The sequence below is a fragment of the Pipra filicauda genome, unplaced genomic scaffold (genome assembly GCF_003945595.2).
Source record: "Pipra filicauda isolate LSUMZ 115617 unplaced genomic scaffold, ASM394559v2 scaffold427_size588224_pilon, whole genome shotgun sequence".
Lineage (NCBI taxonomy): Eukaryota > Metazoa > Chordata > Aves > Passeriformes > Pipridae > Pipra > Pipra filicauda.
In genome coordinates, this window is record NW_024104562.1 from 221,442 (window position 1) to 248,106 (window position 26,665).

Sequence of the window (26,665 nt, forward strand, 5' to 3'; positions counted from 1 at the left end):
CGCTCGCGCGGCCCAGGCGTGTGCGCGTGCGCAGCGCGGGAGCCGGGAGGCGGCGGAGGCGGAGGAGAAGCAGGAGAAGCGGCGGCGGCGGCGGCGGCGAGGGGTGAGTGAGTGAGGGAGCGGGAGAGAGAGAGACTGAGGGAGAGCGCGGACTGGGCCGTACCGGGGCACCGGCCGCTCCACCGCACTCCGCTCCGGCCGCATTCCCCCTCCCGGCGCCCTGGCGCGTCCTTCCCGCCGAGGTCTCTCCGCGGCCGAGCGGCGGCTGTGGCGGAGCCGCCACACGGAGGCTTGGCCTCCGTCCGCCCCGCTCCCGGGCAAGACGCCCTGCGCCAGATGCGGTGCGTGCCCGGTGCCGCAGGGCCCTCGGGACCTGCCCAAAGAGCCGTCGCCCACCCAGGTCATTGACGGGACCTGAAGGGGGACGGTGTCCCGAGGCCTCTTGCCGCCGTAGCAAGAAGGCGGTTTCCAAACCCTGCTGTGACCACCGAGCCGCTGTTCCGTGACCGACTCCCGGCTCCGGCGGGGCCGGCGGAGGGCAGAGGGAAGCCCGGCAGCCCGGTCCGGCGCAGGGTCGCGGGGCAGGTCTGAGCTCAGCGGTGTCGGACCCGCAGGCGCAGCACGGCCGGCAGGGACACACCGAGGGCAGAACGTGCGCTCGTTTGTCACCAGATCGGGAGCAGTTTTCCTTGGATCAGTAGAGCTGCTTTGGCTTTTGGAGTAGAGAACAAGGGCCTGGAGTTCACGCTGTGCTGCCCTCCCTGATGGTGGGTTAACCCAGCTCTGAGTGCCGAAATTGAAGGAAATGCCTCCAAAATGTGCAGAGCACAGAGCTTTTAGCAGAAGGGCTGCCCAGTTGGTGTGTTAACCTGAGTGCTGGCAGACAGACTGGATGCTTGTTGACATCAATGCTGTGATAAGGTTGTCAGGAAGACAAATGCAGCCTTTCCTGGTCGTGAGTGGTTGTTCCCCAGTGGCTGGGTTTGATATTTGGGTGGGGGTGCTGGAATGGTTTTCAGGTACTGCTGTCTGTAAGACCTCTCATTAACACCAGTGCAGCCCAGCATGGAGCTGGAACTGTGCGTTCCCATTCTGAAGCTCATCTTGTCTGCTTTGGATTTTGGATCTTCACATAACTTTTATTTGAAAACAAGAATGTTTTAATATTTAATAAGGTTTTTTTTTCTGATCCCAGGGTAGTTAACAGGGAAGTATTGATTGTTTTATAGCAGTTCCTCTGCACTCCTGGTAAGTGAGGCACAGTGCTTGGAACAAGAGGTGCACAAAGGAACCTTGTCTGAGAAACCATGTGGAAATGGGTCTATTCTGCAGGGGAGCATGTCTAGCACCGCTTTTCCTCAATGAACCCACCTGCTAGATGGATTTTGTTTCCACGTGGTTTAGGAGTCATTGAGTCTGTGCAACAATGCAAAGGAGACTCGAGTTCTGAGGATGTCAGTTGCCATAGCAACACTATTTCCCATGGATTTTGGTCCTGTCATAATTGTGCTCTTTTTCTAACATGATTTGGGAGCTGTGTGGTCCTTGGGGGTGTTAGTGCCAGAGTTACTGAGGAATCCTTCCCCTTACCAAATTGATCTAATGCTTTCCTAAAAGACCCAGCTGCTCGTTGCTGGCGCTGGTTGCTGTTCCCTTGCATCACAGATGATTCAGGGGAAATTTTGGGAATGTTCCACAGGTGTCACATCTTGGCAGGGAAATACAGGAGGAGAGAAATACAACTTCAGGGAGCTAAATATGAACTGTGCTTTCTAAGCATATAGAGAGAGCTCTTTAAAACTCTGCATTATAACAAAGGAAATGTAACATCTATGGCAAAAAGCAATTTGGGGGGGGGGAAAGGAAGAAGAAAGAAAAGTAGTTGTTTGTGCTTTACTGAGCTGCTGAGGTTTGGCCCAGGGTGCAGCCTCCTCTTGCCCACGTCACTACTCACAGGTTCCCCACACTGCATGTGGGAGTGCTGTGGTGCTGGGTGGGACACGGTCCCTGCAGGAAGGGAAGCAGCCCCCAGGACTCAGACCTGGGTTTGGCTGGCCGTGTGCTGTCAGAGCTGTGACACCACAGCTGCTGCTCCCGTGTGTGCAGCGTGCTCCTCTAGCAAGCTGTGAGTAGCCTTACCTGTGGTGACTCACCCCTGCTGCGGTGGAGCCAGAGGGACCAGAGACCTCCATCACCGGGATCTCCTCTGTGGGGGGCTGATGGAGCCGCCCTGCCCGGCCCCAGCAGGGGCAGGACACTGAGGGGCCCAGCGTAGCAGATTCTCCCAGTGACTGGGATCACAGAGTCACTGCTGGGAACCTGCCCCCGCACAGAGTGGTTTTGCTAATATTAACTTTAGTTCCATTGCAGCTCAATGGAGGGAAAAACTAGAAAGTGCCATAAATTCAGCCGAGCTTGTCAAAGCTGTCAAATTACCCCCTGACAAAGCTCCTGCCTCTAATGACTACAGCATCAGCCGGAGGGGATGTCTGTGATGGGGCGACAGCGCCAGGGCCCAGCACTGTTACACTTGTGATGTGCTGTCATCGGGGCCTCCAGGGCGCCAGTCAAGGGTGACGCTCTGACCAGAGTTAATTCTTAAAAAAAAAAAAATTAAAAAATTCCAAGGATGTAGAGTAGCATCCTGCCCTCTGTTCTCAGCCGGAGTAATGCTGACTTCTAGTAAAGGTCTAAATTCTGCTAAATTCTAGTAAAGGTCTTCCTTGGTCCCATTTCTTAGCATTAGAAGTCCAGGGAGATAATGTCTTTGCACGTATAAAAGGTGGTATTGATTTCCTGTTACTGTTGTCCTGAAATGTGCACAGGGTGTCTGTGGAGCAGTGACAATCCTCCATCACTAGCTTTATGGGGAAAGAATGGTTATTGAATCTCTTCCCATAAAATATAATCTCTTTCTTCCTTCCAGAATTTGCCCACTCCTGGGGGAGTCCCTCATGTTATGTCTTTGAGGAAATTGATTTTTTTTGTCTCCACTTTGTACACTTGTGTTTAGTTTTATTTTTAATTTGGCTCATGTGATGTGAAGCGAAGGCTTCCCTAACATTAAGCATGCTTTCTCAGTCTTGTACCGCTTCTCTTTCATGTAGATTAGCACTTTCAGAATGTTTTAAAGTAAAATAAAGATATTTGCTTGGCACAAGTCTCTCTTGTTGTTGCTAGGAATTTTTTTACTCTGGGAAAGTTGTTGCCCTGCTCTTTCTTTCCAGGCAGGGCTGAGGCACTGACAGCTTTGCAGCTGCTCACAGATAAATTCTGGGTAAGTTTCTGGAGTCAAACACATGCTGATTTATCATGGCTGAATGACACCATGGTGGAGAACACAACTTGCAGTGCTGTCTGCTCAAGGAGCAGTGTGGTCTTTCAACTTGAACAGTGGCAAAAATACTCTGTCAAATATGTCCTTTCCTCTGTGTAGCAAATGACTGACTATGGGATTTTTCCTTTCAGGGAGGAAACGGCAACATGAATTCATAGATGATGAGTAGGATGCCAAAGCCAGAGATGACAGTGCTCTTGAAGAAATGCTGGGTAGAACAAAAAGGTAAAAGGAACAGCTAATTGAGTGCATTTCAGAGCCTGTGGGACTTCGTGGGGTACCTTTCCTCATGAGGCAAATGGCACACCCCCTCGAACCAGAGCTCAGTGTTCTGAATTCCCTCCTCCTCTGTTTTGCATGAAGTCCCAGTGCTGCCTCTCACTCCTGACCTGCTCTCTGTGCTCGGGCTTTCCCCAGAGCTGTGTCGCTCTGTACCTAAAGCCCGTGAGACTCATCCTTTCCACCCTGTCCTTGCATGCAAAGGGGCTGCAGCTCTCCCTGCCCCACCAGCCCAGCAGTCACACCAGGTCTCTGCTGCCGTGGTTGTGCTGAGGGCAAAACCAGAAAAGAGCTGCACTGGGTGGGTCCCTTTGCAGCCAGTGCCGTGCTCCGGAGCGTCGGTCACTGGTCAGTCATGGCACGTTCTGGCTGTGGACGTGCCCTGGGCAGGCACACACGGCTGCAGTGTTGGGATGCTCTGCAAACAGGTGCCTCTGCCAGGGATGAATCGCTCTGCTACTCTGCTGTCTTTTACTGTGTTTGGTGTTAATGCTGTGGAGATGCCCAGAGGAATCACTTCTTATTGGCTCTTTCGTTCTGAGAAATTATCTCTGTAAGGGAGGCATGATAGTCCACCTGAGGATTTGGGGAGGTGAGAGGCAGATTTAATCACACCTGCAGAGTGCTGCACACTGGAAAGGCCTCATTGTGGTCATCCAGTGGCAGCAGAAGTGGCTGAAGCAACTGATGAGGAGCAAGAAAATCTTTAGTAGTAGTGTAGTCCTCCTTTGGATATTTTCATGCCTGTTTAGGGCAGACTGACTTCAATCCCCCAAAAGTCAAAAGCAAATGTTCTCCTTGGAAGTGTTCCAGGTTTGTAGTGGTGAACTGCGTGTTGCCCCTGCCTCTCAGCTCACTCTGGCAGCAGGTGTGTGGGACACCAGGGCATTTCTGGGGCAAAGCAGAAGATCTTGTCAATAGTGTGTAAAGGGTTGGTATATATAAATAACAGTTCTATTCTGCTGGAAGCTTTGTCTTTGAAACAGCAATCAGGGAGGAATTCATTGTAGTTTAGGTGTTGGTGCCATTTGGCAAACTGGAGGTCTGAGTGTCCTTGGAGCCTCCAGCCTGGTATAACAAGAGCCTGTCATGGGGCAGAGCTCTGCACCCTGCCCATGTTCAAAATATCCTCTAAATATACTCTGAAATACAGATTGGAGTTTTTTGAATGATCCTGACTTGAATAAGCTGTCCTACAGTTCAAATATATGGTGATACAACTTTTAGTTTAATAACACCAGAGTTGAGTATTCAAGGATACTTTAAATCATAATTAACAAATTTCTGTTGTTGTCAATCCATGTTTTGGGAGATCTGATAGTTTTGTCTGTCCCTTTTCTGCATATGTGTACGTTAAGGCTGTTGATGTATTTTTCAGCTATTTCTATAAACTTGGATGTAAATCTGTTACATTCTTTGAGTTTCAAAATTCTTCACCATCAATCTGGAGAGCTTTGAGTCTGTGAAACTGGGCTCTATAAAACTGGAGTCTGTGGTGGCAGGAGCCATGTCCCTGTGGCGGTGCCAGTTCCCCAGAGCCAGGACGTGTTCCCTGTTCCTCCTGCTCCCTCTTTGGGGCTCTGGAGCCCAGCCAGCACGGCGTGGTGGTGGCTGCAGCACCCATGAGTCCAGGTGAAATGTGGAACAGGGAGGTGATTTTCAGTATTTGCTGCAGTTTCGAGAGCTCGACAGACATGTTGTTTTCCTGCTCACGCTGGTAAACGTTGGCTCAGGGCAGATGCCCAGTGCTGGTGCTTTAGGGTGGCCAGTGGCCACTAGCTGTGCTCAGCATTGCCGTTGCCAGCTCTGGCATCATGGCACGTGCTGTCCACTCAGCAGTGGCTGGACAGCTCTGAAAGGACCAGATTTGGCATCAGCACTATCCCTTCTGCAGGCGTTGTGCTTCAGGTGCTGCCAAGTCCTCTCCGCTTCTGCTTCCTTGCAGCACGTGGTATTTGGTGTGACCCTGAGGACAGACAGTTGTCTGCTGGACTAGCTTGTGGTTTTTCCCTCAGCTGTGTCAGCATTCAGGTTTTCAGTTGTGGGGGGCACATCAGTGGCTGTTAGTAGAACTTGGGGCTCCAAGGTTTTCTAATTTTTGTTTGTGGGGTTTTACTGGTTTTGGTTTGGGTTTTTCCCCCAAGAAATTGTGGATATTTTTAAGTAGTACATGTTAGTTCCTCAGATGAGCCATTCACTGCAACCTTGGGAATTTTAATCCAGATATTCACTCTCAACAAACTTACTATGATGACCATACAAGCGCTTTTGTTCAGAAAAACTTTCAGTATCGCTACTAAGAACATGAATTGGAATTTTGATTGTGAAAATTATTGGCAAAGTCTGGCCATGTGGAGCAGGTTTTACAGTGTGCATGATGGGCTGTTGATGGGGGTAAGCACAGATCCTGGGGAAGGTCCCAGGTTTCCTGTAAATATTCAGGTGAGGTTGTGCTGACTTGCTGACTTACTTGTGCTGACTTGTTTCCCTGGCAGAGATGGCCCTTTGGATACTTGTTAAACAAACATTAAATACAGACTGATGCTGTCAAAAGGAGAATGCAGATCACTTAACACCAAAAGTGGCACTTCACAGGGACCTTTTGCAATTTGTAGCTCAATAAAAAGGGTAACCCCTGTAGGAATATCCTGTCCTTGCCTATTCTGTCCTTTTCTGCAGTGCCGACAGGATCACATTCCTGGTTTTACTTTCACGCTGTCCCAGGCTGAAATACTTCATATTTCACACTCTGGGTTCTATAAATAATTGATATGCCTGTCTTAGCAACTGAGGATCAGCAGCAAATTGTATTATTGTGGAGTAATAGGGATTTTCTGCAGTCTTTACTCTGTTTCATCTCTAATTTTTACTCTGCCACTGAGAGTGTAGAAACTGATTTACTCCACTTTGGGAAAAAAAGTATTACTGTTCCAGTGTTACTGTTCCAGTCCTTCAGGGGAGAAAGTTCAGGGGAAAGTCAGGACTCACAAATGAACCCATCTCAGTGAAGACGAGTTGTTTTTGCGTGTTTGCTGCAGCTACTGTTTGGAAATATTCCTCATTCTGTGCAACTCTCATGGGTCACATGGGAAAGAATAGTTTTAATGGTTAGACGAGGATTAGGCAGACCTAGAAAGAAACTCTGCTCTGTAGCTAAAACCAGTGAGAAAGTATTAAACCAATCATTTTTGCTGTAAGAACTGCTGTGTACCTTGCTGACAGAGCAGAAGGGGTTTGTGTGATAAGGCACCATCAGGTCTCCCCGGGAGAACTGGAGCAGCTGTCCTGCCACAGTGCCACTGGGAGCAAAGCATGAGTGACTCTAGTTTGTGACACTGGAATTACACTTCCATTTGGTTTACCTATTCATAAATAATGATGGGAGCAGTCAGGGAAGTTCCTTCTCATTAGGAATTTATAGCATGGAGAGTCCAGTTGGGGTGGAGTCCTTTAAAGATTGGGATAATGCTTTCAGCAATGATGCTTTTTAATTGAAAGCTTAAGTGCTCTGTGTGCTAATGATGCTCCTGGAGGGAATCACAGGAGCATATGACTGGGGACTTGGTTTGGAAGTGCCAGGATGGGTTTCTGGGCAAAGGGCAGAGCCAGGGAGGTGCTGAGCAGACTGACTCGGGTAAATTTGACTTTGCCTCTGGCTTCCAGTTCTGGAATCTGCATGGCTTTGAGCACCTTCTACCTTTGTTACCATCACCAATTCCTCTTCCTTTGGTTCTCCTGTTGTTCTTCTGCTGTTGTCTTCCCCTCCCCTCCCCTGATTCTTCTGTTCTCAGTGCCTGAAGCTGACAGTTTCATACCTTGGTGACTGGTTTGGCTCCCAGATCTGTATTTATTCAGTTAATGCAGACAACAGTTCAATTCCAGAGGAGTTAAGTATCTTGGAAAAGATACTTGTTTAAAAACAGGAACACAAATTTCGGAGCATACCTTTAGGGATCTTAAACATCCTTTTCCATTATTATTTGCTCCAGCCGTGGCTTGAGATCCGATCCTGAACTCAGCCGAGGGTTGTGCTTTGTGGTGCCGGGTTCCCTGGCCAGTGCTGAGCTGGGAGCTGTGCAGCCCTGGGAGCAGAGCCAGTTGGCTGCCAACACTGCACCAGGGCTTCCGGCTCTGGGGCTTCGCAGGATTTACACTTTCTCATTGGGGAATAGCTGGATTTCCTATGCTAGCAGGGGAGGGGGGTTAGGACGTGGGCTAAAGCATCCACAGAGAGCAGCCAGGCTATACAGCTTGTTACAGGAGGATGACAGCTTAAAGAAAATTAAAAACACAATCCTTCCGTGACCCTCATTGAAGACTGCACTAAAATTCCAACTGAGGCGACCACGGATGACAATCATATTCCCTCCTTACATGGAATAACTCCATTGTCTTATTAGAATAGAAAGCAAAGACAAATGTCTGGATATAGTGTAGGAAATTGTCTTTACTAAATCTAGCTCAGCGCTTATGAGCACCGTATATATTATTTGATTTTGCCAGAATTACATAAACATGGGGGAAAATTGTTAATGTAAGTTGACTACCGGAATAAATCACAGCCTAATTATTCTTTTTTTTTTTTGGCTAAAATTAGAATTTGATATAGTGGTCAATAGACATTTTCTTTAATTTTTGAGACATAATTTCTAATAGCTAGTCCAAATGAATTGGAGAAAGTTGCTGCAGAATTGAAAAAATAAATTATCCAAATTTTATGGTGACTTACTGTTAAATCTCCTTAGTTGGAAACTTTAATTTACCTCATATTTCAGTTTTTTCTCCTCTAACTGGCTTATGGGTGTATATTAGGGCAAAATAATTGTTACTTTTTTAGTGCCACTGGAGTGCTGGGAGCAGGCACAAAAGTGAAGCCAGACCCCCGGCTCGGCAAAGGCTGAGGGGCTGCAGGGGCAGTGTGTGGGGCACAGCGGGGCAGCTGCTCCCTGGCACTGCTGCCTGCAGCAAAGGCTGACCCTTGGCACCTGTGTCAGTCCCTCTGGAGCTGTGTGATGCTGTCCTGGGATAACTGGGGCTCCAGCACTGCAACCCCCTGGGTGGCACGTGTTTCCCATCTGGAGCCAGTGCCCCTGTAGAAGAACAAAGCATTGTTGGCCCTGTTCTTCATTAAACAGGTAAACACTGTGTTTCATGTTGAGGCTACTGGCTTAAATATCCACAAATTCTTTATGGGGTTTTGCACAGCAACACATCTTTCCTTGGGGTGCGTTAAAGGGGCCAAGGCTTTTGGACTGTGTTTCACTTTAGCCTGGCATGAATACCCTGTAGCCAGCAGAGTTTTACTACAGATGATTTGAGTGTAGTCCTATATTTCTGAGGGAAATAAATGGGCTCAGAACTGCAGAAGGAACAGCAAGAAAGATGGATCTAAACCCCAGAGTGTGGAAGGGGACCGAGCTCAGCTTCCTGCTGGGGGAGTATGTGCTTTCATCCGTTCTGAGTGAGTCCAGTATCCTTAGGTCCTGGTAATGTATATTCTCTTCAATTTCCACACATCATGTTGGGCAAGTTACTTGGATGGCAGAGCCTTAGGCACAGTATACTTCCCTGGAGAACCTTTTGGAAGAAATGCATGTTTTGGGGTATTTACCTGGTTTTGCTGAACCTTGGAATTGGCAGTGGCACATCACAAATGCAGTGACGTGTTGTGAGTAACAGCGAGTTCACACACATTGTCTTGGTTAAGTCTTGGGTTTATTCCTAGAAGAAACACCTTTGGATTCTGTCCGTGGAGAGAGGAAAGGGCAAAAGCATTTTATTTCTATCATGTGAGTTTTTTTAAGCATCTCTCTTCACATTCATGAGAGTATTTTTGTGAAAACACTTGGCATTCCTTGCTTCTAAATCACAGAGTAACTTTTTTGAAACAATTCACAAGGAATGGGGTTCCAACACTGTCATTATGGCTATTAAACCTGTCTGAACTGTTTTCCTTTGTGCTGCTTGCCATAACAATGGCGATGTGTAATTTGTTGAATATCCATAACAGGATATTTGAATATATTCTTTACAGTTTTACTTCTGCGTATAGCTCAGCATGCCAAATCATTAACCCAATTAACCAAGCCAGATCCACATCTGCCATGGAATGACAATGAAGATTTTTAAAACAACTTGGTATTTCACCTCCCTCTTAACGAAAGCAACTCAGACACCAATCACCATCATAGTGGCAGCTTTTATCAGCATGCTGATAAAAATTATTCATGATTCAGACTGCACAAACTCTTGGTACATCTCCTCTCTCGCTGCTTATCTGTGCATGTGCCCCTGGAAAGGTAAGAGCGAGCCAGTTTATCCCACATCATCCACGCACGGAATCCTGTGCAGTTCAGTACCTCTGTACCTTAACAGCGATTTGAGTTTTAAACAGTGGGAGCTGGAAACCTGAAAGATACCAGCAGCACTTCAATTCAAATGGCTTCTTTCTTATCATTTTATTGCACAGAAATTGAATGAAAATATTTGGGGCTTTGCTGGCATGCTGGATGAAAAATCCCTGTTCAAATAGCATCTGTGGTATTACACAGATCACACTGCTGTAGTAACCTGTGTGTACTGGTAACATTAGGTATGATTTCAGGTGTGGGAGGTTCAGTTCATTAGGGATTTGTGTCCCCTGGTAAAAAAAGCTCATATAGATGAGAACGGTTCATTAGCTAGATGTAGCAGAGTTCATATGCTGCTTCAGTAACCCCTTAAAAATGCTTTATTCATCCTCATCCGCACAAATTCGCATAGTCTTTGCAGACCAGGAAGGATCTAGGAAGCCAGACAGTGCTCCCAAAGACTCGTGACAGAGCAGGGTGCATGCTGCTATGGAGCCAGGGTGGTTGTGTTAGTCCTGGCAGCAGAGCTGTTCCCAACTGCTGCAGCAGCAGTTCCTCCATCCCCAGGCTGTGCTGGCTGGGAGAAGGAGCCGGTGTCCTGAGCAACCTTGTCTCTCCAGCATGGACCTCGTTACTCTAATGAGCCATAGAAGCACAAGGAACTGCTCGAGCTTTGGAGGCAAGAGAGAGATGGACACTTCTGTGTGTGCACGGAGCTGACTTGGCGGCTCACTATGTTTGAGGATGATCCCAAGGTGATGTGATCCATGTGAAGTCCTCACAGTTCCCTGTTCCAAAGGTGCCAGTGAATACTGAGGTGAGGGCTGTGACCAGAATGAATGGTTGTGCCCATCTCCCTGGCAAGAATGGGAAGGCTGTTTGTGGCAGCAGCTGCTGTGCGTGTGGGGGGAGCAGCCTGGGGTCCTGTGTGGTGTCAGCTACGAGCACAGGGTGCTGCAAAATGAGCCCAACAGCTCTCTGGCATTGCTGTGTTTGGTACCACACTGAGGATCTGTGTCAGCTGGCCCCACCATTTCTTTTATCTCCTTTTTGTTACTTAGTCTTGCTTGGATACCCACATGGAAGCTCAAGCCCCCTGTGTATGCTGGCCTGACACCCCTGGGGCAGGAGAGCTGCATGGCTGGAGGTGAGCTGGCTCCTTGGCTAAGCCAGGTGCCCATTTCTTGCTGGAGGAGAGGCAGCAAGGCAGATCTGTCCATAGGGGCTCTGGCACCTGCCACCCTGAGTGGAGCACTGGGGAGGAGCTTGGTGTGGGCTGGTCCTGCACACCTCACCAAGGTGTCAGCCTGGTGGTGGGACCTGCCTCAGGGAGTTGCCTGTTCCTCAGCACCCAGGGATGCCTCTTTTAGTCTGGCGTTATCTTTTGCCATAATGCAAACTGTGAGGTGCAACAACTGTGGGGCTACCTCATGTCTCTGCTAAGCTTATGGATCGTCTTGGAAGAATGTCCAAGGAGAAACATAAATTCCCTGGAACTCATCAAGAAAATGGTAGCTCTTTGCCAATGTGGCAAAGAGAAAAGTTTCCGTTTTCAGCATATTTTGAAGAGCTGAAGAAAACAATTGTGTTAGCTGATCCTGTGGCTGCATTAGTATTTGTGGGTATTTATAGGACACTGTACCAGATGAGCTTTCTGACCGTCGGGAGTGAGCCTGTCATTCTGGAGCCTCTTCATCAATGTGCCTTTCACGCTCCACAAGATTAGCAGCTGCTGAAAATAGGAAAAAGGAATTTTCCTTTCTTCTGTCTTAGAAGAGACCCATCACACCATCCTCCTTTCGTCTGGGCTCAGAAGTGGCTTTGGTCCTTAGCAAAGCCAGAGCACCAACAGGTCTTTTTAAAGAAGTTCCGCTCCCAGGAGGATCTAAGGGAAAATATCCTTTTTGTGTGTTTAGTAACACACATCAAAGGAAACAACCGTTCCAGTCTTGGTTTGCATTGTGCAGGCATTAGCTGTGGTCCAGTTCCACAGGCTCGAGGAGGCTGCAGTGTCCGTGCTCGTCAAGCTCTGACAGACACGGGGGGACTTAGCCAGGCCAGAACGTGCTCGGGGCACGTTGCTTTTGAGAAGAACAGAGCGATTTCCTTGGTGTCACGGGAGCCCCTTCACTGCCCCGGCCCCGGGTGGTGTGCCCAGCGGGACCTGTGACACCGTGGGGTGGGCAGGGCTGCCTTACACCTGTCACAGCTCTTTGGTTCTCTCTGCAACATCCCAAATCCTCACCTGCTCGCCCCGCACGGTGCCAGGAGCGGCCGTTCCAGCCGAGCATCGCGCTGCACACCCTGGAGTGGGCTCTGAAAGGGGGGCCACAGCCCCCCGAGAGCTCGGCAGTACCGGAGGGGAAATCACCTCTACACCCCCGGGCCGGGGCCCAGGGCAGGGAAACGGCACCGAGCTTCGTCTATAAAGGGAGGAGAGCCCGGGGGCCTGCCCTCCCCGGGGGGCTCTGTTCCCCGCCTTCCCTGCCGGCAGCGCCGGGACCAGCCCATCCGGGCGGACGCTCTGACCGGGACGCGCCGGTTGGGCGCCGGCGTTACCGAGGGCGGTGCCAGACGCGGTCCGCAGGTGCCGCCCGTCGCAGCCCGCCCGCGGGTGTCCCGGCGGGGCCGCTTCCCTCACGCGCTGCCGGCTCAGCCCGGCGCGGGGCGGGGCGGGCCCGGCGGCCCCGCCAATCGCCGCCTTTGTTTGGGGTCACCGGGCGCGGGGGGGGCGGGGCCCACCGGGGCCGCGCGCAGCCAATAGGCGGGGCCGGGGGCGGGGCCGATTTCCCGTTCCGCGCACCCTATTGGTCCCGCGGGACGTCACTCCGGCGGGCGGCTCCGCTCGTTGGCCGCCGGCGCGCGGGCCGCCGTGCGTCAATCGCCGCGTCCCGCCTCCCCTGCGGCGCGATTGGCGGCGGTGGCCGTCAAGTCGCACGGTGCCGTTCATTCAGTGGCTGCCGCGGCCATCGGTCACGCGCTCCGTCCTGCCCCCTCGTCCGCCCAGCGCCGCCGCTGAGTGGCTGCGGCTCGTGCCACTGAAGCGGTACCGCGCTTCTATTGGTGGGGCGCGTTGTCCATCGCGCCCATCCCCTCCGGGCGCCCGCCTCCCGCCGGCCGCGATTGGCCGCCGGGGGTGTCAGTTCGGCGGCTCGGCCAATGGGCGGCGCGGGGCGTGCGCGGTGCGCGCGGGGCGGCCGGGCCGGCGGCGGCGCGGGAGGAGGCGGCGCGCGCCTGGTCCCGGTCGCGAGGAGGCGGAGGAGGATGTGGCGCGCGGAGGGGAAATGGCCGCCGAAAACAAGCCGGAAGGTGAGAGCGCGGCCGGGCCGCCCCCGCCCCGCGCCGGGCCCCGCGCCGGGCCTGCCCGCCGGGCCGCCCCCGCCCCCCGCCACGGCCCCGCCGCGAGGCGGCGGCGACACAGGCCGGGCCGCGCGGTGCGAAGTTTGCGGCGGCGGCGGCGCCTCCGCGGGGTCGGGTCGGGCCGGGCCGGGGCGGCAGGCGGGCCATGTGCGGCGGGCAGGCCGCGTGGCGCCGGGGCCGTGGCGGCCGGGCCGGGCACGGTCCCGCCTCCCGCCGCCCGCCGGCACGTGCCCGCCCGCCGCCAACATGGAGGCTGCGGCGGCGCGGGGCGGTGCGGGGCGCGGGGCCGCCGGGCCGCCGCTCGGCGCGCACGGGCCGGGCCGCCCCCGCCGGCCCCCCCTCCGGCGGCGGCGGCGGCGGCGCACGTGCCTCGCGGGCGCGCGCCCGTCGGGAGCGGGGCGGCCTCGGCTGCGGCCGCGCCGTACCGGGGCCTCCGCGGCGCGGGCGGGCCGGGGGCGGGCGGAGCGGCGAGCGCGGAGGTGAGCGGGGCGCGAGGCCGGGGGCACCGGCGGGCCTGGCTCGGGCCGAAAGTTGTCGGCGCGGCGGGAGCGGGGCCGGCGCGTCCGCAAGGGGGAAGCTCCGCTCCGCCGCCGCTCCTGCCCCCGGCACGGCGGGAGCGCGGCCGCGGCCCGGGCCGGGCGCGCCGGGGTCGGTAATTCCGCTTTACTGGAGCGAAGTTTGCCCCGGACGGCGCCGGGCGGGGGGGTCGCGGCCGGTACCGCTGTCGGCGCTTCTATGTGACAGGGGCGGGAGGAGCGGGTGGAGAGCCGTTCGCATCCCCGACCTAAACCCGGGCGAACGTGCCGACACCCCAGGGATTGGCCTGGTCGTAGTTGGGCACCGTAAAGAAAGGTGTTTAGTTACTAATATGGATTTTTTTTCCTTATTCGCCGCAGCAAACGCACGTCTTTACCTTGATGAGCCCATTGGCGTTCTTTAACGGGAAACCCCTGCTTAGAATACAAGGGTGGCTATACAACCTTTTGTCTGGATTTTTGCTCAGATTGCTTTGGGAATATATTTTTTTGGGTTGTTTCTTGTAACTTCGTGGCATTAGAGCTTCCATGGGTATGGCCACCTCTCTTGAGTTTTGCCTGCACTGTGTCCAGTGGGGTGAGGGCCAAAGGCTTTGCAAAAATGTAATTTTTAAGTAGTAGCAGTGATTTTGAGTGTTGTTAGCTTCATATTTTACTATCTTTTTAACGCTCCCAAATCCATTAATCAGATCTTTTCTATGGTCTGGAAAACACCAGTCTTCATTCTTTCCTCATTTGGTTTTAAGTACATGATTAACTGCACTGAAGTAAGGAAATGCCACCTGGTTAACAGGGACGTGAGTGAGGAGAAAGTGAGCATTCACCTGGGCTTCCTGGCTCAGATTGTGACGTTTCAGTTCTCTTGGGGGTGACAGTATTGTCACCAGAGCACACTCAGGCTCCATTCACTTTTCGGGCTTCCTGTGCCAACATACGATGGATTTTTCCTACGTAAAACCCAGGTTTTGGTGTGCTCAGCCCTGTGAGGCCGCAGCTCCACGGACCAGGCAGGTCAGTGCTCCCTGACTGGGAAGGTAATTTGTCCTTTCCCCTTGTTATTTATTGCAACTTCTGTCAGGTTTGGTGTTGGTGGCTGGTTTCTGGGGACAGGTTAGATGTGTCCTTGCTGAGGAGATGGGTTTGCTCTGCCGAGTAGGGCTGTGCCGAAACTGCCAGAGAGGCGCCCGCTGTGCCTGGCGCTGCTGTCCGGTGTCTCTGCTGGCTGGGCCGGAGCTGCCGCTGCTCCGTGCCCGTGCACAGCACGGCAGCATCACGGAGGTGGGAACAGAGCATTCCTGGCTCTGCCTCAGCAGCTGGGATGTTCTCGTAGTAAGTCACAGAGCAGCTCCCCCGCTGACCTACTTCTGTGGTGGATTTTCAAGGAGATGCGATATAAACCATTCATTCCTTAAACTTAAACTCCACCTGTCAGAAACTTAAGTGGGAATGGTTTTAAAGCATGATTCAAGCAGAGTGTTTCACCAGTAGTGCAGGTGTTGGAGGAGAGAACACCAGTTACTTTGGATTTTTGTTACTTTAATGAGTTAAAAGCCGATGTAAATGGCAGCTCGAGGGCCGGCTGCTTTCATTGGGAAGCCGCCTGCTCCATCCCCCCAGCGCGGTGCAGCAGGAGCACACGGCTCTGAAGACCTGCCCAGCCTTGGAGCTCTGTGCTGAGCTTCGGTCTGAGCTTCGGTTGGGGCTTCTTGTGCCCCTCGAGCAGCAGGGGATCACTGGCGGGAGGTGAGGTTTGGAATGAGGCTGGCGCCGCTGTCCCCTGGCTGCAGAAAAGAGTTCCACGGCTTGGAGAACTCGGGTGAGTTTCCTCTTTTCTGGTTTCCTGGGGCAGGATGAGGCTGGCTCAGTGACCAAGTGGCTCTTGCCATCCTGCAGCAGAGGGTTTGTGGGTTTTGTAGTTCCTGCTACGTTTTGTGTAGCTGAGCTGAGCTGGGAGGACTGACCCTCAGCGGTGCCATCTTGGCAGCTGTGACAGCTCTGAACTTCATCAGGGAGGTGATGGAGGGGGGCCCTTTTAAAAACTTCCTTTTTCTAATTTAAAGTTCAAAATAGAAAGGATGTGCATGGACAACCTTGCTTTTGTTTCTGTGTTCTCATGGACAGGTACCTGTAACCGTGAGCTTTGCAGAGAGCAGTGCCTGTGTGTTCGGTGTGTGGCTGGCGCAGGGGCCGGGCACCTTGCCGTGTGGTTGTTGCATTTTCTATCTGTTTGGGCAGGGTCATAGGTGGGATAGCAGGAGGTGGTGTTCCTCCCCACAGCTTGCGATGAGCTGAGGGTGCTGGTGGCATGGGCTGACCGAGAGGGCAGGTGGAGCCTCAGGTGTTTCTGACTTCGGAGGGATTGTTTGGGGAACAATCTTTTGAAAACAAAACATTCTCGATTTGGTTGTTAAACAGCAAATATTTACTTTCCTCTGTGGAAGTGTGTTGCGTAAGATTTTATTACTTAAACAAGCCTGAGCTTACGGTGTGCTGATGGCTGGGGCTGTGTGCCATGCTCCGTGCTGCTGTCCAGCTTGGCAGGATCAGGCTGTCTCGGAGAGGAGGCAGCACTTGACACTCGGCTCAGTCCACTCCTTGCCCCAGAATCTTTGCTGAATTTTCAGCAGTTGGGATTTTACCAAAATCTCTTTTGTCGGAGATGGAAGCAAACTGCCTCCTAGTGAAGCTTCTAGACCCTCTCTGTGGGCTGTCAGCCAGCAGGACGGGTTCAGGGAGCAGACTCGATTTGCTTTTTCCAAATAGCAGGAACTGCTTGTGTGTGAGGTCAGTTTTCTGAGTACTTTTGGTATTATAGCTGTGTTATTCCCGATGTAAGGCATGGGGCTTGTTTAAAGCTCTGGTTTTTTAGTTCACTATCTCATCTCTTCTTTTGTTTTTCAAAAGCACTTTGACTCTAAGGTTCTTTGGTTTATTTGTGTCAGTTTTAAAGCTACATCTGGAGGAAACCTTCCTGGAGATGTCATAACTCAGATTTCATTCTCTGAATCAGAAAATGATACAGGGAAATGATGATGTACAAGTAAGGTTAAAACAGATGTTTTAAAATTTAGCATTTGAGGACTTGGTGCCACCTTTACATTACTAGTGGATTTAAATGGCTCTTGTAAAGACCTGCTTACAAAGGTGGATATTGCTGGAGAAAGGGGCAATAGCTATCCTACCTCTGTCCAGACAGCCTTTAGAAAGAAGGAACTGGAATGTGACCTTCCTTTTTTAACGTCCCTCTGTCTCTGCTTCAGTAAGCCACATGTGTCTGGAGGGTAGAAAAAACTCTGACAAACCCAAACCTTTCCAGGGAGTGAAACCAGGCTGGTGGAGTGCTTGTGGAATATGGGGATGGTTAGTTGAAATACAGTGCTTCCAACAGCTTCCTGCAGCTTTGGTGTTCCCTGGCTTCCACTTCCACACCTTGCTGAGTTTTTGCTTTGTGGTTTTCTCCCCTCATTTGGTGTCTTGTTTTCATCTTCCACAGCTCCCGGCACCCTGGCAGCCCTGCGTTGGGTTTGCGCTGTGTTAAACCCCTTGGGTTTGGAAAGGCAGGTTCACCTGCAGGTGCTTGCACCTGTCTTAGCCCCAGTGCTTTGGGGTACAGCACCCACCCTGTTCCCAGGGCGATGCCGAAGGGGCTCTCTGTGCCAAGGAGCAGTCACGGCACTGAGTGAGTGAGAGCAAACTCTGTTCTCGCTGGGCATGGAGCACTCACTGTCCTTCTCCAGTTGCACATTTTGGTTCAAGGGGCTGGGTTTTTCCAGCCAGCTCTCCAGCTAGGTTTCCAAACTTAAATTGTTCGCATGTAAAAAGAAAGAAGTGAGAATATCTGTGGCTAGTGGCTGCCAGCATGTAGGCTCAGAATAAGCAAATTCCCTGCCCTTAGCCAATGCTTTGAGACTTCTGGGAAATGTGTTGTTGAGAACGTCTGTAGTATTGGAAACTGAATAAACAGGTGGTTTATTTTTGCTAGACCTAGCTGATAATATCCACTGCTCCTTGGCTTCATTGCCATTGAATTTGATGGTGTAATTTCAGTGAAAACCAAGGTATGAAGGAACTGATGAGAGGTCTCAGCCAAAGGAGTTGTTGGTGATGGTGAGCAATGGTCTGGTTGTTCTGGAGCACTTATCAGATTTAACAGCAACACAGTGAAAGTTCACAGGTGTGAACACAAGGAGCTGCAGGGAGATGCTGAAGCGGCTGCACTATTTGAGTGCTCCCAAAGTTTGCTTTTAGGGTAGATACTTGTGTACACCTTCTGAATGTAGCTGAATTCTTCTCTCTCAGCTAGCAGGGTGCTTGCAACAGCCTGCCAAGGTGGGAGATGGAAAGAGGGGCTGGTTTTGCTGGTTGGGGAAGGTAGACCCAGAAGTGCTGCACAGTGTGCTAAGCATAGAGTGTGAGAAATAAACAGCTGGTTGTGTCACCCAGACAGCGTGTGGGCTTTCGTCAGGGATAATTGGGCTATCAAGCCTTCCCCAAAATGCACCATGTGAAGTTTTGCCTAACTGGTGTTCAGACTGAGTTCAGTTATAAAATGTCAAGAAACTTGTGCTATGTGGAAAGGACAAAGGAACTTGGGAGTAGCCTGTCACTGGTGGGGAGAACTGGGCCACTGATGCATAGCAGTGGTTTTAGCTATATTTCTGTTTCTTGTGGTTTTCAAAGTGTTTGTAGAGCTCGTCATAGCAACAAAGTATTTGTCACAAGTATTCCAAGATATTAAAGCTAGATTCAGTACCTTCCTAGAGGAAAACTGTTTTGTTGCTCATCCTTGATACTGCCCCCATTCCCGTGATTCCTTCCTTGTGCTTTTTGTTTTTTCTTGTTCCTCACGTATTCCCCACAGACAGCAGCCACAGCCATACATGTGCTGGTTTGTGTTGGCCTCTCACTCCTGTTGTACATTTTTTACCTTTGCCTGAACTGTTTACCATTTCCTTGCATCCTCCCCTCAGCCCTGGGCTGCATTCCTGGAGGACCGGGAACACCTTTGCTCAGCCAGCGCCCGGCTGAGTGCTGGCATCCTGTGGAGCCCTGCTGAGACAGCCGCGCTGCAGAGCTGGACCTGGTTATCTTCTCTTAGCACCCTTAATTGATATTTAGAAATCTACTTTTGTTGCCAAGAGATTTACAACTGTAATTGTCCAAATATTGCTAGGAAGCAGACCAAAAGCTGTTGGGTTTGCTTCTGTTGCTGCTTGTTTATGGGTGAAAAATGCCAGGATCGAAGTTGAGCCATGAGAAATAGCGTGGCAGTCCTGCAGATGTTTGGATCTGGGATTTATTCCTTCCGGATGGAATTTGTTGTTTTTTTCCCTGTTCAGAGGTCAGCAAGTGTCCAGGTGACTCTGGTGGCCCCCACGTAGGGTGTCAGTGCGGGTGCATGTGTTGTGGTGCCACCCGTGTGCTGCAGGGGCACAGCTGCTGCCTCAGCAGTCAGTCGGGGGGGGTCAGCTGGATGCCAGCCCAGGATGACATTGGGATTTCAGCGGTTTGTTTTGTACTAAAGAGCCCGTTTGTAATGTTTAAACACCTCTTCCCTTTCTTGTGAGGTAGTTAAGAAGATGGCCAACCCTAAGTTATTACTTTGTAATAATGGGTTTATAAAACTTGTGTTTGTGAGTTTATAGCTTACTTGTGATATTTATTTCTACTATAGACCTGTCTGCGGATCAGCAGCTGATCAACACCCTTTTGGCCATTTCTGTATTCTCCAATTACATGTTATATTGACAAACTATGGTAGTTAAAGGGGCTGCAGGTCTAAATTCACCTCCTGGATCACCGAAGATTTAAGAACCAGTTAAAGAAGAAAAAAGGGAGGGGGGATGAGGGGGATTGTTTGGAGAGCGGGGGTAGAGCACAGACTCTCTGTGTGATTTGCTGTTGTGCACTTTAAAGTTTTATGGTCCATGGTGCATCCCTTGGGAGGATAAAGTGCAAGAAGCATGAAGAAACCCATAAAGTGACAAAGGGTTTATGTGGTATAATTAATACGGAACTTTCCATGAACTTTGTAATACTTGTACTTTCTTAATTCTACATGAGTTTCTTGTTTGCTAATAAATAAACTTGAAGATTGCTAATGGAACTTAAATTTTGGATTTTCATCCTGAATGATATATAACAGGACACAGTGTAGGCTGCTATATTTTAGTCTGTAGCTTCTTACTGGAGTTCTCGGCTGTGGCTGTGCCTGCCTTGGGAAACATTTTTGAGCTGTGGCCAGCTCTGCACTAAAAACCCCTGTGTCGATAGAGGTTTACTGGCAAATCCTCCCCATGTCAGTGCAGCTCTGCTTGCACAGGCACTTTTTATTGACACTGGACGGGTTTGCAGACCTCGGTGTTGTGAGTCGCACCCATGGCAAAAATAAACGAGGAGAAAGTTCCAGTACAAATCTGGATTTGCACAGTAAAACCAAATCAGCGCTGTGAGGTTCCAGCTCCTGTTTTTAGCTACTGAGGAAATTTTAGTTGGAGACAAATGGAGGAGTTTGCCTGTGGGTGTGCTGGCCACGCTGCCGGGAGCACGGGGATGCGGAGCAACGTGGGCTCTTGTTCCTCTGCCTTCACCAGGAGCCCCTGTGGTGGTGGGTGAGTGCGTCAGCTGGACTAGGAATGGCAGATTTGATTCAAGCCAAGGGATAGCACGGGGGATTTTTTGCTCCACCTCCCTAGAGATGTGCATGTTTCATTGGAAGTATCACGGTGTTATTTGTGAGGAACGGGAGCAGGGAAGCGCTGGTTCATTCAGAGGAGCGGGAACTCTTGGTCTGCCAGTATCCACAGTGCCACTGGAAGACCAGCCCTCTTCTCTGCCTGGCTTTCCAGGGACTTTCCTCCCTGTGGGAATACATTCTGAAAGATTCTAGTGGGCAGAGAAGTGAGTGTGAAGGCAAATGTGTGTGCATCATTTGAGGCGATGAGTTTTTCACCCTCATAGCTGGTTGGCTGACTTTGTCCTTTTCCAAGGTCAAACCTGGTTTAGAGGTCACTGAATTTAGGATTCACATCCCATAACGTGATTGTTGTGTGTTGTTCTGACTGTGTGGCTCGAGGAGTCCCTAATGAAAAGATTGTTGGATCGAGGCAGGTGGCAGTTGTTGTTTTCCACATTGGGGATTTTTTGGAATGAAGAAATGTCATTGCTAAACGCAGAAGAGGGAGGCATCTGTGAGATGTAGTCGCATTACAAGATGATGAGAATGACCTTCCCTTGCTGTAATAACACAAGGTGGGAGATGCTAACAACAGGAGTTGGAAGGTTTAGCATCAGCAAGTTCTGACAAGTTCTACCAAAACATTTTAAAGGGATCTATTATCCATAGGCGCTTTCTGGATTAATAATACTGATAATTGATGACAATGGAAGAAAGTTAATAAAATGAGCTGAATAATTAGAGGTCTGCCAGCCCTGCAAAATAATGGAATGAATGATAGAGGACTTGACTGATACGGAGGTAAGGGGAAGTAATACAATTAATGTCAATTAAAATGTGTCCATGGAAAATAAGCTGATGAGATGTAACTGGGATGTAGTTTGACTGATAAAAGCAATAATGTGTGCTGTAAAATACTTTGTGCCTTAATGAATTGAATGTAGAGCAATGCAGTGTTTTGAATGAGGAATGGAAATGGTGTAAAATGAAAGCAGGGAGCGTGAAGTGAGTACCAGCTGTGGATCTGGAAATGCAGGTGGGAATGGCTGAGAGCTGCTGGCAGGGCTGCCCGACTCTGGTCTTTGCCCCAGGCAAGTTGTGTCTTTGTGAATAAGCCCAGGTGTCACGACAGGGGTGTCTGTAAGGCTTTGAGTGGCTTGGGTGGGGGGAAATAGCAGTGATGACAGTCACATGTGCAGAGCCTGGGCTGGAGAAGGGACATGGCCAAAAAGCCCTGTAGAGTAACGGTCTGAGATACTCAGTGTCCAGCTAGAAATCCTGGAATGGTGTACAGAGCAGTAATGGAGAGCACCCTCTCGCCCATTTCTTTATCAGTCCAGCAGAGATCGATCCTGCTTGACTGCTCCTTGCCCAGGAAGAAGTTGGGAAGTGGCAGCCCTGTTGATTTAGTCCAACACAGTCGCACAGTAAAGTTCCCAATAACTCAGGGAGTGCACAGGACTCATAAATTACAGAGCAGCTCACGTTTATCATACACATCGCTGCTTATCTTGTAAACTCATCTGCTGGGCTTGCACGAGCAGTTGATTTAACAGCATGTATATTGTTGAACTTGACACATCCAAGAGTCTAATCAAGCTTTAAGAATACCAGGGATGTCTGGCTGCTGGTGTGAGGTCTCTACAATTCCTAAATCATTTCTAAGAATGCTCGTGGGCCAGGCTCTGTTGGGTTCGCTGCAGGTCGCAGGGAATGTCTGTGTCGTACGAAATTGCAGAGGAGTTTTATCATATTGCTGGCATCTGTTTAATGGCATAAAATGATTAGATGTGTAAAAGGAAGAAGTTAATATCCCTTTTCTGTACACTTCCAAATGGGAAATGACTATAAATTAATTTTGTGGGGTAAAATGCCAGAGAGTAAGTGTACTGCTTGTGTGCCCAGGATCTGTCATGGGAAGTGAGAGGATGGTGGAAGAAGGCAGAAATAGTGTAGTTGGAGGGAGAACTGGTAAAGCTCTGCATTGTGGCTGGTCTCTCTTACCCTACTGCTCCAATTCCCTTTTCTGTGGGGACTGATTTGGTTGATAAACACGTGCAGCTCATGGATGCTGTGATTCTCTGGGTGGTGTTAGAGGATTGATAGACATCATCAAGGTGCTGCTGCTGGGACTGCTGTGGGCTGGTGTGGGAGTGCAGGGGTTTTTGGACATGATTTTTTGAGGGGAATTGATGCGCCTTCTACATATTCAACATTAAAAAAGAATAGTTTTGTATTCTTCAGTGTTTCTGCTTTTGAGACCTCAGGTATGGTGAGGTAGGAAGATTTCCACCCTTCTTTCTCAATACCATGTTGAGGAACTACATTCACTTTCTGAGCTGTGCATGAAAAGAGGAGTAACCTGGGTTTGATTGGGTACTGTGCGTTCTAGTTTTAAATGAACTAATAGACCTTGAGTTGCATTTCTGCTGCAGCTTGACAAAATTATAGCAGGTACTGGGGCTCTGTGCTTATTTACTTGCAAATCCTGTCAAGTGTGAACTTCATTTATGACTTCCCTGGCAGGTTGTGCTGCTGTGGTCACAACTTCTACAGCGTTTTGTCGCTATTGCTTGTAAAATTTGTCACTGAGGCAAATAATGACCTAAAATAGGCACAGGTAAGCACAGACAGGCTCCTTGTGCCCAAATCCATCAAAGCTCTTCTCAAACTTTGCAACCATGAAGAATTAAACTGTATTTATACTTGTGAAATAAAGTTGCAGTTTCATCAGAAAGACATTATTTGTCTTGCTGGCATTACAGATTGCTGCTCTTGGACAGGGAACTGGGGGGTTTCCAAGCCTTGCCATCGCTCGTATCTCCTGGTGGAAACCACCCGTTCTCCCATGTGTACATCACGTGTCTCCTCTCCTTTCTAGATGATCATGGGAACAGCAATGGCAGTCATGTAAAAATCTTTTTACCGAAGAAGCTGCTTGAATGTCTACCAAAATGTTCAAGTTTACCGAAAGAGAGGCACCGCTGGAACACTAACGAGGTAGTTAAATCTCTTACTTATACTTAAATGTACCAGCTTACTTAATGCTTATGGATTCTTTTGTGAGAGCATGCCATGTGAGCTCCAGGATACGAATTCCTTGGCTCTGGAACCTGTTCTATAAGTAATAAAGTCCTAGTACATGCTGCAAGTGAGGTTTAAGCTAGACTTGAAGGCAAACGTGGAAGCTGACTACTAGTACAGTAGGAGCCTATTGCTCATGTGTGTGTGACTTGTCTCGGAGTCAAATCTTGTATCATCTTAATGACCCGTTTCAAAATGGTTTAAAATCAGATAGGTGTGTTTGTACCATGCTGAACAAAGTGTTACCTTCCTGTGCATGAAGACTTCTGAACAAAAAAGCGGCGTATGTTCTTTCCTGCCCCACAGGGGCCAGGGAAATAACCAGCTTTCCTGTGTCTGAGGAGTCTTGTTAAGAACAGGACACACAGAACTTGGCATTTTATACTGAAATCCAGTTACCCTGAGCGTGCTCATTCACAGGTCTCCTATTAATGCATCATGGTTGGGGTAATTTAAATGAAACAGAAGTATTTGAAATTTGGGTATCTGTGGGCCAAGGTGAAGTTAAAGAATTACCCAGATAGCTCTATGATCCCTAGGCTTTATTCCTGCTGGGCAGCAAGGCTGGATGTCCCATGGCAATGTGCACAGTGTAGTTTTAGTTTTCAGCAGCTTTGTCTTACTGTAGCTTTGCCTTATTTGTAGGAATCACTTAATAATAGAGGCGATCCACTTGGAGAAAGGACTGTAAAACTCCAGTTAATTCTGCTTGTTGAGAGCTGACTGGTCCTGTCCCTCTGATCCCCCATTTGTAGCATCTAAACTTGTTAACAGAACCTGTGCTCACGAGTTTAACACCTGCAAGTGGCAGCTGAGCACAGGATCAAACACAGCTCACTCGTGTGTATGTTTGCTGAGCGTAGAATCAATCACGGAGAAGTTCCTGTGTGTATTTTTCAAAATTGGAGTTCTAAACCCCCTTCCTTCGGCTGTCTGGAAGTTACAGTCAGGTATCTATTTTTAATATACCAAGTACGGGTGAGAGAATGAATCAGCTTTGGGGGAGTTGCTGGCCTTGGCTTTTGTGTAGATGTTTTTGGTTTGGGTCATTTGCATTGAAATGTAAATTGTAGAAAACGTGGTTTGTGGTTCATTCTGCGACAGAGTCTGTACTAACAGGGGCAGGGTATCGAGCAGTGGCAATTCCAGTGGCTCTGACAGATGATGTTTGGTCAAGGACAGTTGGGAAAACAAGGTCTTCATAGGTTTGTGACACAATGATGCTCTTCCTTGTATTGGAAACAGCTGCTTGGGTTTTAGTCACGTTCTCTAGTAGTGCTGCTGTCCCAGGGCAGAGCCTTGGGTGCGCTCCTGCACGCACGGCTTTGGGCAGGGTTGGTGTGTGGAGCTTCCCTGGGCACAGGGCGTGGCAAAGTTCATCATACAGCTGAAAACTGTTATTATTCATGAGCAGGACAGGGTGCAAACAGGAAAGCTCTGCTCGGTGTGGTATGTTAGGCTGGGAGCTGAGTTTGGGAGCGTGGTCTTCCTGATAAGAGACGTGTTAGTGTTCCGGGGAGTGCCGAGTGAGCGGCTCTGCCGGGGCTCGCCCGAATGCTGCTGGGGTGGGCTTGTCTCATGCTGTAATTCTGGAAGGATTATTTGCTGATAGTCACAGGTCATCAACTGGGACATAAAAAGCCAGACCCAGTGTGCTTCTGTCATTTTGAATGCCAGGTTTGTCACTCTCCTTTGTATCCTCTCCTCCCAAATCTGTTACTGTGGCTGCCACTCCACAAGGAGGTAGAGGCTGGGTCTGTCGTGGGTTATGGCTGGTGCTGACACTGCCAGCTGTGTGGTGTGGCCGGTGCAGTTTCCCTACTGAATTGTTTAAATGGGAGAGCTTTTCTTGTGGTCAGAGAATTTTGGCCTCATTAGTTCAGAGGGGAAAAAAAAAAAAAGGCAGAATCTTATGCCTAGGTGAAGTCTTGGAAATTTGTGTTAATTATGGGGAAGGAAAGATCTGAGCTTCCAGATTTTATTGCTTCCCCACTCCCAATCTGAAAGCTTAATTCTGTTCGCTGTTATAAAGCTTGAATTTTTCTTAGGGTATAATAGAATAATAACATCGGACTACATTCCTAAGGGGATACATTTTTTTCACCTGATACACAGGTGTTCTGCCTGTGCTGGTGAAGGCACAAGTTATAAAGTAGAGAAGAAAAAGATGTATTTTATATGGTGGTGCTTCAGAATCTTTGCACTGATTTTGGAATACCTGGTTCTGTGTGTGAGGTGTCTCCCTGACAGGGAGGTTTAGTAAAAGATGGAAAGTAAATGAAATGCTTAAATAACTTCCACATCTGAACATGTGTGTGACAATGCTGTCCTCCCTTAGGCTCTGTGTGTTTCGGCAGTCACGGGTGTCCGTGGGCTGTGAAGTGTGAGCGCAGCGGGGGGGTGTGGGGTGTGGTGTAGTGTGATATACATCCTGAGGGAAGGGGGGGGCCAAACCCCCAACCCTGCCATGACCCGGCTCCTTTCCAAAATCCTTAAGCATTGCTTTTTGCGCCCCTTTGCATGGGGATACTTCAAGGAAGCTCAAACACAGCTTTTGCCTGCCTCTGTGGGGCCCTGAACGGAGCACACGCGTGTTCAGCCGCTGGGGAGGTGGGGTGGGCACGTGCTGTCACTGGGCCTGGGCTCCATCAGCCCCGTGGTGCTGCCGGCACAGAGGTCAGAGAGCAGATGGGGTTTGTTCGTTCCTCTGCCGGGGCATCACCATGGGAACACTGCAAATAACTTTTTCTGAGCGCTTTCATCTGCAGCTTGAGGATAATGGTCAGATGTTGCTCTGGATTGGATAGCCGGGACAGAGAAACTGTATCCTCTGAGAGCTGGATGGGTTGTGGTTGATTTTACAGGTAGTAAAATCACGTGCTGAGCAGCAAGATAAATGGAGCACTTAAAAATGCTTCAAACATGTTATCGAGGTGTTTGCTTTCCATCAGAGCATGCATTTGGAACTGAAATGTTTGATGGAAATACATTTACATACCAAGATGTCATCTTGTCTTAAATCAAGTTTATAGCAGTTTTGTAT

At 49.9% G+C, this 26,665-nt stretch overlaps 1 protein-coding gene and 1 long non-coding RNA gene across 9 annotated transcripts in view; one reads left to right on the forward strand and one right to left on the reverse strand.

The window, feature by feature from the left end:
• The first annotated feature begins 75 nt into the window (after positions 1–75).
• Positions 76–26,665, forward strand: part of CAMTA1 (calmodulin binding transcription activator 1) — a 228,172-nt gene continuing 201,582 nt past the window's right edge. For 4 of the 8 annotated variants that reach the window (XM_039385651.1, XM_027751366.2, XM_039385655.1 and 1 more), the window contains exons 1-3: positions 77–103; positions 3,469–3,562; positions 23,420–23,538. In XM_039385651.1, coding sequence (XP_039241585.1) covers positions 3,496–3,562; positions 23,420–23,538 — 186 coding nt within the window. In that variant the 5' untranslated portion in view covers positions 77–103; positions 3,469–3,495. Of the gene's footprint in view, positions 104–3,468; positions 3,563–23,419; positions 23,539–26,665 lie in introns of all 8 variants that reach the window. The other 4 variants (XM_039385654.1, XM_027751363.2, XM_027751367.2 and 1 more) reach the window with 2 other exon arrangements.
• LOC120324113 lies at positions 10,056–12,608 on the reverse strand. The gene is made up of 2 exons (XR_005565124.1): positions 12,212–12,608; positions 10,056–11,698 (listed from the first exon to the last, which is right to left on the reverse strand). It is a non-coding gene; the product is annotated as an uncharacterized LOC120324113 (long non-coding RNA).